Genomic DNA, 16618 nt, shown 5'->3' on the forward strand with positions numbered 1-16618 from the left:
GCAAAAAAAAAACCATGGCAACACTCAGGCTGAGAAAGTTCAGCAGTTGCTGGATACAGACTTCTGGAGCTCACACAGATGCCAGCACATGAAGAAAGCAGCTGAGGACCAATCTGCCAAGGACTCCGCTGCCTCCGCCCCACACAATCAGCTAAAGTTATGTGTCATGTGTCATTGTGCAAACAAAGATTTCAAAATCAGTACTTGCAGTTGAATCTTTTTGGCAAATTGTGCTGGTAACTGGCTTTGAACAGTGGGCAAGGGATTTAACCGCGAGAGAGCGATCCCTGTCTCTCCCTCCGATGCACCATCAGTAACTCCAAAAGACTGAAGTTGAATGAACTTATTCAACTACTAACTTCAGAACAAAAGCACAAGCCTGCTGGCTTCACTGTTCTGCACTGGGAAGGGAGCTGTGGAACATTCTGGAACCAGATACAGTCGACCAATGGGTGTGCCCAAACAGACAGTGGTTACCATATTCACCCCTTGGTATTTTTGTAAGAGTCCGTCCAGTGAAGTGGTGATAATTAAGTCTATCAGGTGGTCTGTTTTTTTTCGCTGTGACCGTCGTAATTCGGACTGCAGTTACGGAGTGGTGGCGGGGGCGCCTGTGTGCAAACCTCGGCGTTGGGCTGCTGGGTGGGCGGCGACGAGTCGGGTGAGTTCCCCTGTTGGGGGTGAGGTAATGTGCCATGACCCTGATGCATCATGGGCAGCTAGGGGTGAGGGTGTGTGGGGCAATTAGTGGAGATCTCCAGGGACCCTGAGGGCACCAAATCTCTCATGTCCATCAGGGTACATCACGTAGGCATATTGGGGATTAGCGTGGAGAGAGAGAGTTCTGCAGTGTCTTCTGGAAGCTTGTTGAAACCCCATTTTGAAGACGGGTTGTGAGTTCTTAGTTCAACCTGTTGAAAAACCTTGTGGTCCATACAAGAGGAAATGGCCGGCTAGAAATGTGTTTCTTCTGAAATAAGGGAAGCAGAAGTGTGGCGACCTGCAGAAGAAGAGGTTATCATTTGAGAAACCCTGATGGAGCAAGTTTCTTCAGCAAGATACTGAAGTGGCTGATCAGATGGAATCAGTTTGTGTGTGTCCAACTCCCCGCTACCTGACAGCCCCTCCCCCCCCCCCCAACCCGCCACACGACCTGAGAGAAACACTCCCCAGTGCCTGACAGAACCTGCCCTACTGGGGAGGGGAGGTCGGGGGCCGTCGGGGCAAGGGAGCGTCAGGGCAGGGGCGGCCGGCGGGGGATGTCGGGGGACATAATCCCCAATAAAGCTGGAACTGTTGTGGGAAACACAAAGCAGTTCCACCTTTGTGGAGGATTATGGGTGGAGAAGATGGCCATTGCTATGATGGGTGGCACGGCGGCACCAGTTTCCCCGACTGCATCCGATCAGGAGGCGCTACAAGGTGCCGCTGGATATGAATAGGCCCTTTCAGGTGGACCTGGCAATGCTGCAGCAGCCTTTTAAGGCTGTCACCTGAAAAGTGAGTCAACAGGTTAAGATCCACTCCTGCTGCTGCCCTCAAGGTAGAGGATCTGCCTGAAAGGGCCTACAAATGCCCCCAAGTGCCTTTACAAAGTCAATGAAATTGTTTTGGAAGGAATTTCAAAAAGCAGATGCAAATGTAAATGTGCTTATAAAGATCTCTCAAAGATTGGGTTTGGAGCCCTGCAAGAGGAAAGAACAAACAGGATTTCTCTTTTGGAGTGGGGCGGGGGGGTGGAAGAGGAATGAAGATAGAGGGAGAGAGAGAGAAACTATATTCTGCAGTGGCTTTTCGAGGCTGCAACACGACAAGCTGGCAGTTTGTTCAAAATCCCATTTTGAAGACGGGTTGTGAGTTCTGAGTTCAGCCTGTTGAAAAACCCTTGTAGTCCTTACAAGAGGAAGTGGCTGGTTAGAGCGTTTCACCTGAAATAAGGGAAACAAGAGGAACTCTGTAGTGACCTGGAAGAAGAGGTTATCATTTGGAAAACCCATGATGGGGCAGGTTTCTTCGGCAAGACACTGAAGTGGCTGATCGGAGGGAATCAGTTTGGGTGTGTCCAACGGGCAACAAATCCCTCTCTGAAACCAACGTGGACCTTCCTGAACGGTTACCATTTACCTTTAAGCACCAGAGCCTGGTGAAAATTCATGAATGTTCAATTCTGTGCACAGCATAAGAATTGCCTGATACCGGTGAACTTGGAGGAGTGAGAAGTGAGATTGGACTGTAAAGCAAAGAACTTTCCTGAACATATACACACATTATATACATGTGCGCTTAGAATTAGAAGGGGTTGTTAATAGTGATCAGTTAAAGTTTGATCCTGTTTTTAATGTTTAAAGATAATTAAAAGCAACTTTTGCTTAAGTAACCATTTGTCTTGGTGAATTTCTATTGCTGCTGGGTTTTGAGGTCCTCTGTACTCATAACAGCAGGATTCGAACCCAGGTCACAGGAGCTGTAATAGCCCCGTACTAACTGCTACAGTAACCCTGCCATCCTTTGTTCCAATTCCCCACCCCATTCCCTTGCAGACACGCCTGTCCATGCACTGCAAGACTGAGACCACCCACAAATTGGAGGAACAACACCTCATCTTACATCTGGGCTCCCTTCAACCGGATGACTTTAATATCGACTTCTCTGGCTTCCGTAAAACCCCCTCACTCCATCTTCATCCCTCTCGTCTCCTTTCAACCCAGCTATGTCTGTCTCCCTCTGCCTCTCTCTCCCTTTCTCTCTCTCTCCTTTCCCAGAGCCAAAATCAATTTTCCCCTTTCCTCTTATCATATCCAATCAACACCTTTTGTCTGTTGGTCTGGACTACCTCCCCATCCCCCCACCACCCCTATTCTTTCCCCTCTCCGTCCAGTCTTTAATTCAGAGATCTGCGAAGGGCTCAGGGCCTGAAATGTCGAGAATGTCTCTTTACCTCCTGTGGACACTGCGAGACTGGTCGAGTTCCTTCAGCACTTTGTGTATTGCCCAGATATGATAGGGCAGGAGAAGTGGGGAAGGGGGAATAAATGTTAGAGAGGGAGGTATTTTGTTTCCAGGAATAAGTGAAGAGATGGAAACACTGGGATCAGATGCGGGAGGAGTTTCCCCAAAATTCAACGTCCATGCTGTAAGGTTTAAGGCTGTCCAGGAGAAATACGAGGGGCTAATTCCTGAGGCTTGGCCTTATCGATTTCCCTGTGGCCAAGGATGGACATGTCACTGTAGAAATGGTTGAGGGTGCTGTCCTGATTGACCACTGGAAGCTCAGGCCTAGCCATGGTGCTGAGAACATACCCTTCATCCCACTCACCCCTTGCTGACCAAGTTGGCATTCTGGGTTAGTCTCATTTCATCCACATCCTTTTTTAAATGTTTAAATTTAGACATGCAGCATGGTGTCAGGCCCTTCCGGCCCATGAGCCCGTGCTGCTCAATTGCACCCGAATGACCTCTCGTATGTTTCTGAACAGTGGGAGGAAACGGGAGCCCCCGGGGGAAACCCACATAGACGTGGGGAGAAGATACAAACTCCTTGCAGACAGGGCAGGATTTGAACCCCGGTCCCCATCGCCAGCGCTGTAACAGCGTTGCGCTAACCCTGCCATCCACGGTGTTAGACCCACGACACACAGAGCGAAGCGGTCGCCCAGTCTGTGTTTGGTCTCACCGGCGTAGAGGAGACCACACTGAAGTATACCGGATGCAGTAGGTTGGGTGGGATGGCAAGCAGCTAAACCTCTGCCTCACCTGGAAAGTTTGTTTGTGGCCTTAGATGGAGGTGAGGGGGAGCGTTGAGGGGACAAGGCTCTGCTCTTTCTGCAGTTACAAGATATAGGAGTCTGCCTCGCCCTTCTAATCATCCTACCACCCAGCCCCACTGCCCGTTTTCCCCCCACAACCCTTGATGCCCTGACTAATCAAATACCTGTCAATCTCTGCCTTAAATACACCCAACGACCTCTTGCCTGAGGCAACAAGTTCCACAGACTCATGATCCTCTGCTAAAGAAAGTTTTCTGACTCTCTGTTTTAAATTGACGCCCTTTTACTCTCTTGTTCTCGAATCCCCCGCCTTGGGAAACATCCTACCACATCCACATCTGTCCAGGCTTTTCAGCAATCGAAATGTCCCCCCCCCCCCATCCTCTGTACGCCAACGAATACAGTCCTAGAGCCGACAAACGTTCCTCACATACTAACCCTTTCATTCCCCATATCATTCTATTAAATCTTTGAACCCTCTCCAACGCCAGCAGGTTTTTTCTCAAACAAGGCACCCAAAACTGCACACAGTCCTCCAAGAGAGGTCTCACCAGTGCTTTGTGGATTGGGAAGAGCCTCCAGGGCCAATGACAAACCTTCTGCTTGATTCCAGCATCTGTCCCAATGTTGGCACTTGCTGCATTCTGTAACATGGGCATCAATCTCATCGAGCCCACACCACTGCATTACTTCCTCCCAATCCTCTCTTCCCACATTCCTCCAACTCCTTCCCTTCTCTTTCACCTGCCCATCACCCACCCATTCCTTCCTCCAGCTCCCCACCTCCTACTCCAACCAGCTTTCTCAGCCTTCTGCCCCATCCCCCTCTCACCTCCTTTCTTTTCCTCCAGGATTCCACAAAGTGTCCCAAGTGGGGCCTAACCAAGCTGCCACACCTTGAAACTTAAATGGAGACGTGCAGCACCATAACAGGCCCTTCTGGCCCACGAGCCCTCACCACCCAATTGATCTACACCCACCCCCAGTTTGTTTTTCAAGGGTGAGAGGAAACCAGAGCCCCCAAGAGGAAACCCACGCAGGCATCGGGAGAAGATACAAACTCCTCACAGACAGAGCAGGATTCGAACCCTGGCCACTAATAGTTCCGCCCGGCTACGTTAACCATGCCACCCAGGGATGGTTAGAGCCGTAAGTTGGAAGAGAAGATGCTCGATCTAGAGCGGAGAGTCTGCTGACCTTTGGATCCACTGGGAGTAGAGCTGGTGCAGGGGGACTCCAGTGACCCCTGTTCGAACCTGATCCCAGACTGGGTGGAGTTTGCTTTCTCTCCCTGCTAGCCCTGGGCGCACTGCTTTCTCCCGCATCCCAGAGGTGTGGGGGTTGGTGGGTTAAATGATGGGCTGTAAGATCTCCCCAGCACAAGGCAGCTGGTCCATTTCCCAGCCCCTCAGCCAGGAAAGAATGAGAGCAGAATTCACTGCCTCAGTCACAGAAATAGGGTTACACTGACTCGTCCCATCTGCCTGCATTTGGCCTGTATTCCACTGATCGTTTCCAATCCATGTCTTTTAAACATCAGAACCGTACCTGCTTCTCTCAGCTTGTCCCACACACCCAGACTCTGTGTAGTAGTTAGTGCAACCCGAGATCGGGTTTCAAATCCAGCGCTGTCCGTTCTCTCTGTGTCTGCATGGGTTTCCCCCGGGTGCTCCAGTTTCCTCCCACCGTTCAAAACGTATGGGGGGGGGGGGGCGGGGGGAGGTTGCAGGTTAATTGGATGTAATTGGGCATCACGGGCTTGTGGACCGGAAGGGCCTGTTATCATGCTCTATGTCTAAATTTAAATTTAATTTTAAAATGGTGCTCCACAAGTTCTTTTACAATCTCTCCCCTCTCCGAGGATCTGTGCTGGAGCCTCCACTTTGATGCAGTCACAAAGAAGGCCCGCCAGAGGCTATATTTTATGAGATGCCTGAGAAGATTCGATATGTAATCAAGGACTCTCGTAAACTTCTACCGGTGGACCGTGGAGAGTATTCTGGCTTGGTTGCCTCACTGCCTGGTATGGAGGTGCCAACTCTCAGAACAAGAGTAAACCCCAGAGGATTGTTAACCGGCCTGCAACATCACAGGCCCCAGACTTCACTCCATTGAGGACGTCTACATGAGGCAGGGTCTTAAAAAAGCAGTCTCTATCCTCAAAGATCCCCACCACCCAGGCCAGGCCCTCTTCATTCTGCTACCATCGGAAAAATGTCTAGGAGCCTAAAGACGAGCACTCAGCGGCTTCTTCCCCTCCGCCATCAGATTCCTGAAATAATCAATGTACCACAGACACGGCCTCACTTTTCAGGCACTATTATTTATAATTGTTATAGTAATGTTGTAAGACGGTTATATTATGAAGGTTTGCACCGTGACGCTGCCGCCAAACCCCGAATTTCATGGCAATGAATCCCGATTCTGATCCACCCTGAATCTCAGCCTTCGAGCGTTAGTCTCACCAACTCTGGGAACAAGACCCAGCCTTTCACTGCCCTGCACGATGTTATAAACCCTGATGAGGTCCGCCCTCCGCCTCCTTTGCACGAGGATGAGAAGTCCCAGCCTATCCAGCCTCTCCCTCATAACATCCTTGAGACTTTTCTGCATATCCTGCGTACCCTGCGGCAACCAGAAAAGTGCAGCATAGTGAGGTGTTGACTTGCCAATGGTAATGAGTTTGTAACGTGGTGCTCAATGTACATTGGCCTGAAATTCTTACTTGCTGCAACCGAACAGGTTCTGTCTACAAAAACTAGAATAAAAAACTGAATAAATTAAATTACTATAGACAATAAATACATAAGATCGGCCGTAAGTATTCACAGTTATCCTGGTTCAAAAGAGTGACTTTGCAATAGTGCAGAGATTCCTTTTGTGGTAACAGAGCAGTCCCTGATTAATGTGCAGGGGGGAGGTTCAAGATTCTGACGGAAAGGTACTGCTCTTGGACCTCGAGGTGCTGGTTTTCAGGTAGGGAGCAGTGAGAAGAGATTGTGACCAGGGTGACGTCTTGTCTCGCAGCGATATGATGTCCCAAAACTCATAGTCCGATCCCTAAAGGCAAGCCCTTCCTTCCCCACCTTGTCCGATAGCTCCGTGGTTAGAGCACCGGCCTTGTAAACGAGGGGTCGTGAGCTCATTCCTCGCTGCGGGGCCTCATCTCTGTGAGGGGTGCTGGACAAAGTGGCGGCTCTCCGTCTTCCTCATGGAGGACAAAGTTAAAGGATTTCATGTGTGTTACATTCTACTTGTGGTATCATGTGGGAATAATGGCACCTTTACACCTGTCACCATTTTCAGGGAATTGTCAGGGTCAGAATTTATTATGATTAATGACGCAAAATGTGTTGTTTTGCGGCAGTGTCACAGGGCAAGCATTATTATAAATCACATTTCAAAAGTAAATAAATAGTGCAAAAAAGAAAATGAGGTATTGCCTTTGGTTCATTGTCCGTTCAGGAATCTGGTTGCAGAGGGGAAGAAGCTGTCCTTGCGCCGCTGGGTGCTCGTCTTCAGGCTCCTGTACTTGCCTCCCGATGGTAATAGGGTGAAGAGGCCATGGCCTGGATGGTGGATGCTTTCTTAAGACAACAGCCTCTTGTAGACATCCTCGATGGAGTGAAGATTGGTGCCCATGTTGTCGTAGATCGAGTTAACAACCTTTTGGAGTTAATTCTTGTCCTGAGAGTTGGTACCTCCATACCAGGCAGTGATGGAACCAGACAGAATGCTCTCCACCGTCCACCTGTAGATGTTTTCCAGAGCCTTCAGTGACCTACCAAATCTCCTCAAACTCCTCATGAAGGAAAGCCACTGGGAAGCCTTCTTTGTGTTTGGATCGGCACGGAGGCCCCAGGACAGAGATGTTGACTCCCAGAAATTTGGGCCCCTCCTTCTCCAACACTTCCCAGGGCCCAGCTATATACCTTAAACTTACCAAAGTACATCCTATCATCCCGGCCTGAATTAAACACCATCTGCCGCTCCTTTGCCCACTTTCCCAGTGGACCGAAATCCTGAGGTAACCTTAAATAACCTTATCCCTGCTCCAACACAGGTCCAATGTTGTCACCACATCCTCTTCCAAATGGTCCATCCAAGTCATGCATTATAGATAACACACAACAGTCACCCAGCCTTGATCCCCACTGCTCAACAGCCTCAGGTGAGAGGAACAATTCTCCATTATCACTTGCTGTACTCCTTTGACCAAGTTACATTTAAGTGATTCTGACGACCCGAGGTCTTTAAATCTGGTGGAGTGAGGTTAGAATTTGCGCCAAGGTATATCAGAGAGGTTTTGATTTCAGGGTGGGAGAGAAATGCAGATACTTTCTATTCTCCCATGTGAACGTTTGCCCCCTTACAACCAGTTCGACCAGATCCACCTCCAAAATCAGCCTGTCAAATGCATTATCATCTTGTCTTGCTCCAGCCTATTGTACTCGCACCCCCTCCCCTCCTCTACTCCTCCTCTCCTCCACCCCACCCATTTCCTTACTCCACCCTCCCCTCTAACCTTACCCCAAACTAAACCCACCCTGCCACCCCAACCCCACCCCCCAAACCCTCCACTCTACCCTTCCTCCACCCCACCCCTCTAAACCTACCCCACTCCAGGTCCTCCCTTCCAACCCAAGACCTCCCCCTCCTCTCTACCATACCTCCACCCAACCAACCCAACCCTCCCCTCTAACCCTACCCCACTCCAGGTCTACCCTTCCACCCCACCACCCCAACCCCTCCCTCTCATCCACCCCTCCCCTCTACCCCTCATCTACCCCCAACCCACCCCTCCCCTCTAACCCTACCCCAAACTAAACCCACCCTTCTGCCCCAACTCCTCCCCCAACCCTCTCCTCTAAACCTACCCCACTGCAGGCCCTCCCTTCTGCCCCAACCCCTCCCTCTCCTCTCTACCTTACCTCCACCCAACCAACCCACCCTTCCCTTCTAACCCTACCCCACTCCAGGCCCACCCTTCCACCCCAACCCCTCCCTCTCATCCACCCCTCCCCTCTACCCCTCATCCACCCCCACCAACCAACCCCTCCTCTCTAATCCTACCCCAATGCAAACCCACACCTGCCCCAACCCCTACCCAAGCCTCCCCTCTAAATCTACCCCACTCCAGGCCCTCCCTTCCGCCCCAACCCCTCCCCTCCACTCTACCCTACCTCCACCCAACCAACCCACCCCTCCCCTCTAACCCTACCCCACTCCAGGCCCACCCTTTCACCCCTCCACCCCAACCCCTCCCTCATCCACCCCTCCCCTCTACCCCTCCTCCACCCCACCAACCCAACCCTCCCCTCTAACCCTACCCCACTCCAAGCCCACCCTTCCAACCCAACCACTCCAGCCACCATCCTTCCTCCTCCACACCAACCCCACCCGCCCCCACCCCTCCACCTCTCACCACCTCTACCCTTTCCACTCCTCCACGCCCCACCTTTCCCCCTCCTCCAACCCCATAACCGCCCCCCCCCACCCTCCTGCTCGCCTTCCCCTCACACGCCTCCCTCATCCCTGCCTTACGGAACCTCTGACAAACCAGAACCATGCCAGGAGCCATGAATCACCTCCTCGGGCCAAGAAGGATGATATCATCCCAACAAGTCTCTCTGCTGCCACCCTCCCTGACCACGGCCCAAGCTGAGTCCAGACCACAATCATAATCCTGTCGCCCACAAGGTCCTTCCCACCCTATACCCTGCCCCTGTCCTGCTCTCAATCTCCTCCCATCTCCAATTCCTATGTCTGCAGCCCCTCCTCTGCCTGACCCCTTGTGACAAAGCCCACTCCTTTCCCCCAGTTTTCCACACACCAGCTCCTTCTCCCTCCCTCCCTCCCTGGCCAATCTCTGACGGAGCTTCCGCCAGCTCCCTCTGATTCAGCGATTCCTCATCATTGCACACCGCGAGCTCCTCTCTTCTGAAAGAAGTGATCAGCGAAGGGTGTGGCACAGCTCGCAGCAGGTCCCCACATGTTCTTGGCTCACCCCCCCCCATCACCCACCCTAAGGGTGGATCAGTGGCTCCTGCGATCCATGTTGGACTGCGGGCTCATTTCACGGGGACATTGGTGACAGGATGATTGCAGTGCAGGAGGGGAGGGTGCGGAGGGGGAGGTCGCAGCGGTATGGGAGGGGTGGGTGGTTGGTTGGTGGAGGGGGGTGCCGGGGAATGGAGGGGATGTTGGAGGGGTGAGGGTGGAGGAGGGGTGGAGGGGGTGTGGGTGGAGGGGAGAGGGCGAGGGTGTGAAATGAGAGAGGGTGGAGGGGAGTGGGTGGAGGCCAAGAGGGGTGAGGGTGGAGGGGGAGAGGGTGGAGTGTTAGGGGGTGGAGGGGATGGGAACATTGAGCTCTTTTGCCACCCTAGTTCAACCATCGAATCCTGCAGTCACGAACCAGGACAACTTGCATTCAAAAAACGCCTTTCACACCCAAGCCAAGCATTTTTCAATCAATGAAGTACATCTGAAATCTAGTTCATTCATATTGGTTGACGGTTCATTTCCCAGCACAGATAGGGGAACTTGGCTCAGCAAAAGTTTCCACAATGAGATATATGTTATTTGATTTTACAATCACTGAATAAATAATCTGCTCCATTTGAGACAGGATGTGAAATTTTGACACTGAAATAATCACACACTCAAATTTACACTTTTGACAATTCAAGGCATCAAATCTTCAATCAATAATTGCTGTTAAAATGTTGCATTAATTATTGTGCTTTATACTGCCAATATTTCAGTAAGAATTAGAATCTCACCTACCCGCTTTATCAGCCATTGTACAGGGACTTATTCAGCTCCAAACTTTACTCCAGCTCACGGGTGTGGCTTTTAAATACTAGCTGAATGTGGCCACATCAACACTCACTGAGTCCCCACCCCTCTCCAAGCCCATCCCTGTCTGCAGCAACGAACCCTTCGAAACAATGATTCCTTCAGATAGGAAAATGACTAAAGGGCCAACCCTGCCTCAGTGCCTTGTCCTCACCCATTGCCTCTCGCCACACCCCTGTCCAGAATGAAGATTAGGTGCTGAGAAGAACACACTCCACTTGCAGTTGTTACACCTCCCTCCATTTGAAATCCAGAGTACTTCACTGCCAGACACTGGGCAAAGCCCCTGTCGATCTCCCTGCCTACAAACTGCACAACACTGTGACACAATCACAGTGGACAGAGGTTCAGTCTGTGTTCCTCTCTCCGAATGTAAAAAGCGGAAGATCTTAAAACAGTCAAATATTCGGCCTTCTTTCCACAACCAGCAGAATGTGACTGATTTAATCTTTACTTGAGGTCATGCTTAATTGCTCAATGCAAACTGCTTCACACTGAACCTATAAAGTCACGGCCAAGACTGAGAGGTGCTGTTACAGGGAATACTTTCTTTGAAATAAATGCTTTACAGATTTTTAAATTGTGTGTGTGTGTGTAGGTGTGTCTGCGTGCAGGCATGTGTGTGTGTATGTATGTGTAGGAATGTCTGTGTGTATACATGTGTATGTATGTGCATGTAGGTGCATGTTTGTGTGTGTCTGTGTAGACACAGGTGTGCCTGTGTGAAGGTGCAGGGGTGTGAATGTAGGTTTGTGTGTGCGACTGTGTGTATGTGTGCATGCATGTGTGTTGGTGCACGTCTGCATGTGTGGGCGTTTGTGTGTTGGTGGACATAGGTATGTGGGGGTGTTTGTGAATTGGTGGGCATAGGTATGTGTGGGCGTTTGTGTGTTGGTGGGCGTAAGTATGTGTGGGCGTTTGTGTGTTGGTGGGCGTTTGTGTGTTGGTGGGCGTAAGTATGTGTGGGCGTTTGTGTTGGTGGGCGTAGGAATGTGTGGGTGTTTGTGTGTTGGGTGTTTGTGAGTTGGTGGGCGTAGGTATGTGTGGGTATTTGTGTGTTGGTGGGCGTAAGTTTGTGTATTGGTGGGCGTAGGTATGTGTGGACGTGTGCTTGTGCCCTGTGAACGCTGTATCCTCTGGCTAGAGTCAGATGATAATCTAGTTGAACTGGAACTCAAATCTACCTGCCAGAGGGGACCACGTGTGCATGTCTCATTATGTTTTATTTGAGGGGGTTTGTGTGGGGGGGGGGGGGGGGGGTGGGGGTTGCACCATGCATACAAGAGGTTTACGGACAGGATGCAGAGCTGGGCAGAGGAGTGGCCAAATGCAGTTCAACCCAGATAAGTGTGAGGTGCTGCATTTTGGAAGGTCGAACATGGAAGTGGAGCACATGGTTTACTGCAGGATTCTTATCCTCGGGGAAGAACCTCGGGATCCAAATCCATACATCTCTCTACGGTAGTTAAGAAGGCCTACGGTATGCTGGGTTCATCAATGGGGCGGGGGCGGGGGGGATTGAGTTCAAGAGGCGTGAGGCGTGCGGGAGACCGGCTCGAAACTGGCTGGAGGGGGTACCAGGTATCAGAAGCGGGATGCAATTGGGCGCCGAGGCCAGTGAAGGTTCCTGATCTTGTTGGATTTGGAGCTTGGGTCACCGATGGTTTGGACTGGACTGCGCGGCTGCGGTGGGGGGCAGGGGTAATGCGGAAACGCTGGAGGCAAATCCACAGACACAGTGACTCTGGGGGGTGGGGGGGGGGAAGTCTCTTTTGCTTCTCTCCCTCTGACTGTAAGAGGCACTTCAGGCAATTTCTGCCAATGGTGAATCTGTCCGCCTTACACCAGGGAAAAGGGAATTTCATGTAATAGGACGCTGTTTTTATTACACAATACATTGGGTCTTGAATCATAGTGGAGGCTGGCTGGTACAAAAGAGACATCTAAAAGATGGGGCATGAATGGAAGAAAAATAGAGATTTATGGGCATGAGGGAGGAAAGGATTGGATTGTTGAGTAGATCTATAAAAATATAGGCCAGCACAACATTGTGGGCCGAAGTGCTTGTACTGTGTTGTAACATTCTCTTCTCTGGACATTCCATCCAAGTAAATGGCGGCAGACAGTTCTGAACCACTGGAGGCTGACCTTACACTGGCTTTACGATCAATGCATATCCTCTCCTTCAACGAGGCATTCCAACTCCCCACGCCCGACACTAGCTGGATCCATTCGACAGCACCGCCCCACCACCACAGCCAGAGCCACGTGCAGCCCAAGGATTGAGTCCAGGGCCACGAGCCATGGATTAGAAACCTCTTCTCCCAGAGAGCACTGATCCTGCGGAATCCTCTCCCATTGGACACATTGGAAGCCAAACCATCAAGACAGCATGAGATAATGTTCTTGGAGTCAGCAGATCAAGGGATGGGGATGGGGGAGAGAAAGTTGGAGGAATTGTCAGGTAGGGAGATTGGGGGGAGGTCTACAGTCCATGAACGGTGAGGAGGGTCTACTGCTCGTGAACTGCAGGAGGGGGTTTGCTGCTTGTGAACCATGGGGGGGGTCTACAGCTCATGAACCATGCGGGGGTGTCTGCAGCTCGTGAACCATGGGGGGGGGGTTTTACAGCTTGTGAAGCGTGGGAGGGGCTCTACAGCTTGTGAACCATGGGAGGGGGTCTACAACTTGTGAACTGTGAGGCGGTCTACAGCTCGAGAACTGTGGGGGGGGTCTACAGCTCGTGAACCATAGGGGGGTCTACAGCTTGTGAACCGTGGGAGGGGGTCTACAGCTCGTGAACTGTGGGAGGTGGGGTCCACAGCTCGTGCACTGTGAGAGGAGGGCCTACAGCTCGTGAACCATGGGAGCGGGTCTTCAGCTTGAGAATCGTGGGAGGGGGGGTCTATAGCTCGTGAACTGTGGGGGGGGGGGTCTACAACTCGTGAACTATGAGGGGCATCTACAGCTCATGAAACTTGGGGGGGGGGTCTGCAGTTCAGAAACTGTGGAGGGGGGTGGGAGTCTATAGCTCTTGAACCATGGGGGAGGGGGAGATCCACAGTTCATGAACCATCACCAACATGCAAGATTCCAGCACTGATTCCGGTGTTACATCACATGACATATTTCCATTCACCACAAGCTCCTGTCTCTTATCACCGGGGGTACCTTGGGCACATTTTGCCAAAACACATTATGGATCTCTGTCTGAATTTGGGGTTGAAATCACCAAGGAGAATGTTTTTCTCCAAGGATATAAAAAAATTGGGAGCAAAACTCCTACTTGATGACATTATCAGATTTTCTGGCTGGAGTTCACACACAGACCGCAGGGGGCAAGTTGGGGCAGAGATGGGAGGGGTTTGTTGATATTATTCTAATTGTTGGTTTGAAAGTAATTGTTCAGAATACGATTATTTCAGTGAAGCTGAAACTCTTTAATAAAGGGTCCTTATTTAAGGAAGGATGTGCCGGCATTGGAGAGGGTTCCGAGAAGATTTACAAGATGATCCCTGGAATGAGGGGATTAACATACGAGGAAAGTTTGACAACTCTTGGACTGCATAAGAATGAGATGGGGGGACCTCGTAGAAGCATTTTGAATGTTGAAAGGCCTGGACAGAGTAGATGTGGCAAAGTTGTTCCCCATGGTAGGGGAGACTAGAACAAGAGGGCACAGTTTCGGATTTAAAACCGAGAAGCAGAGGAAATTCTTTTGCCAGAGAGAGGTGAACCCGTGGAATTTCTGCCATGGACAGCTGTGGAGGCCAAGTTGTTGGGATTATTTAAGGTGGAGATTAATAGGTATCTAAATAGTCAAGGTATCCAAGGTTATGGAGAGAGTGGGGCTGAGTGTGAGAATGGATTATGGAATGGCAGAGCAGACTTGATGGTCTGAATGGACTAAATCTGCTTCTATATTTTATATAGAACCTGCATTGATGTAGGTAACCCATGTTCCTCAAGATGATCTACTCATCAGATTTCAGATTTATTGTCAGATACATACATGACATCACATCCGACCCTGAGATTGCTTTTTCCTGAGGGCACGGCAGAATCACCACTACTTGGAAAGTGCAAAAAGTAAACTGTACACAGGGTAAACATGTAAACAGGTAACAAATGTAAACAAACTGACTGCAATACAGAGAGAACAAAAGAAAATCAATAAAGTGCACAAGAGTCCTTAAATGAGTCCCTGATTGAGTTTGTCATTGAGGAGTCTGATGGTGGAGGGGGAACAGCTGTTCCTGAACCTGGAGGTACGAGTCCTGTGGCACCTACACCTCTTTCCTGATGGCAGCAGCAAGAACATGGTTGGCATAGCAGTTAGAGCAACACCTTTACAGCACCAGCGATTGGGACGGGACCTGGATTTGAACCCCGCACTGTCTGTAAGGGGTTTGTACGTTCTCCCCGTGGCTGCGTGGGTTTTCTCTGGGGGTTCTGGCTTCCTCCCACCCTCCAAAACATACCGGGGGCGTGGGGGTGTAGGTTCATGGGATGTAAATGGGGAGGAACCAACTCAAAAGGGTTACAGTGCTGTACCTCCAAATTAAAAAAAAAATTTGAATTTAAAAAGAGTATGTGGTGAGGGTCCTTGATGATCGCTGCTGCCCTCCGACGGCAGCATTCCCAGTCGATGAACTCAAGAGAGGGTGTTGCCTGTGATATTCTGGGCTGCATCCACTACCTTTTGCAGGGCTTTACGCTATCAGTGTCCCCGTACCAGACCGTGATGCAGCCGGTCAGCGCACTCTCCACCACACCTCTGCCGAAATTTGCCAGGGTTTCTGGTGTGGTACCTTTCCCCTTTAAATACCACCCTCCAGATCCTTGTGGCGTCATCCGAATATGTCCTCTGCACAGAAACAGGCCTCTCACCCAACCTGTCCACGCCGATTACGTTGTCTCCCCAAGCTTGTCCCACCCATGTCCCTCTGACCCTTTGCTGTCCAATTGATCTGCCTTTGACCCATGTCTCTCTGGCCCTTTCCTGTCCATGCACCAGTCTATAAAAATCAATGGAATGTTACAATTGTTCAACCTCCTCCACTTGCCCTGGCACATCAAGCTTTGGGTGAAAAAGGAGCCCTCGGCCCCTCTGCTAAATCTTTCTCCTCTCACCTTCAGTCTTTGCTCTTTAGCTTAAGACTCCCCACCCTCAGCCTCTTTCACTTCAGGGAGAAAAGTCCCTACCTGGCTACTCTCACCTTATCATTTAAACCAGTGGTTCTCAATATTTTCTTTACCACCTTATGTAATCCCTTACTAAAATTACTTAAAATGTCTTATTCCTCCACACAATAAACTAGTTTGTGCTCTTTCCCCTGGTGTCCAAAGCATAGTTTTTTTTTTAATGAGTCTCTCGCCTTTGTTTCCGAATTATTTGCATTAGTAAGTTTTTTCCAACAATCCTTTTCCATTTTACTGGCTTAAAATCCTCACAGTTGACCTTTTTTTCCACTTTTCCTCTCAAACCCCGATCCCAAATAATTCAGAAGCCTGTCCCAGTTCCTTCCTGTGCCAGTGTCCTGTGACACCAAACAACCCCTCCCCCCAACTTTTCCAATTAATGACCATCAATGAAGTAATTTAATTATAGCATTTACTGACAGATTAATATTAAACTCTCTCCACGATCTGTGGATGCTTGCGGGATTCTCTGGAAGAGTTCCCAGATTCCCACTGTGCACATCTTGTTCAACTTGCTGGGGTAGTGAGGTGGACACAAGCTCCTGGAGAGCAACGGCAGCATCTGTCTTCTCTCTTGCCAAAGGCCGTGATCGTCTCCTACCAGCAGCCAATAAAATACACCCATAGATCACAAGACAAAGGGACAGAACCAGGCCACTAGGCCCATCGAGTCTGTTCCGTAAATCTACACTAAGCTACTCTAATTTCCAATTTCCGGCCTTTTCCCCATATCCCTTGATACCCTCACTAATGAGACACTTGTCTATTTCTTGTTTAAATACTCCCAGAGA

The 16618-nt window shown here is 50.3% G+C and overlaps 1 protein-coding gene across 4 annotated transcripts in view; it reads right to left on the reverse strand.

Moving 5' to 3' along the window:
* LOC138745665 (annexin A2-like) overlaps nucleotides 1-16618 on the reverse strand; it is a 135174-nt gene that overhangs the window by 23812 nt on the left and 94744 nt on the right. The window contains exon 1 of one of the 4 annotated variants that reach the window (XM_069902919.1): nucleotides 10554-10659. The exons of the other annotated variants lie outside the window; for them this stretch is intronic. Coding sequence (XP_069759020.1) covers nucleotides 10554-10569 — 16 coding nt within the window. The 5' untranslated portion in view covers nucleotides 10570-10659. Of the gene's footprint in view, nucleotides 1-10553; nucleotides 10660-16618 lie in introns of those variants that run through there. 4 annotated transcript variants of the gene reach the window in all.

This window comes from Narcine bancroftii, chromosome 11 (genome assembly GCF_036971445.1).
Source record: "Narcine bancroftii isolate sNarBan1 chromosome 11, sNarBan1.hap1, whole genome shotgun sequence".
Taxonomy (NCBI): Eukaryota; Metazoa; Chordata; class Chondrichthyes; order Torpediniformes; family Narcinidae; genus Narcine; species Narcine bancroftii.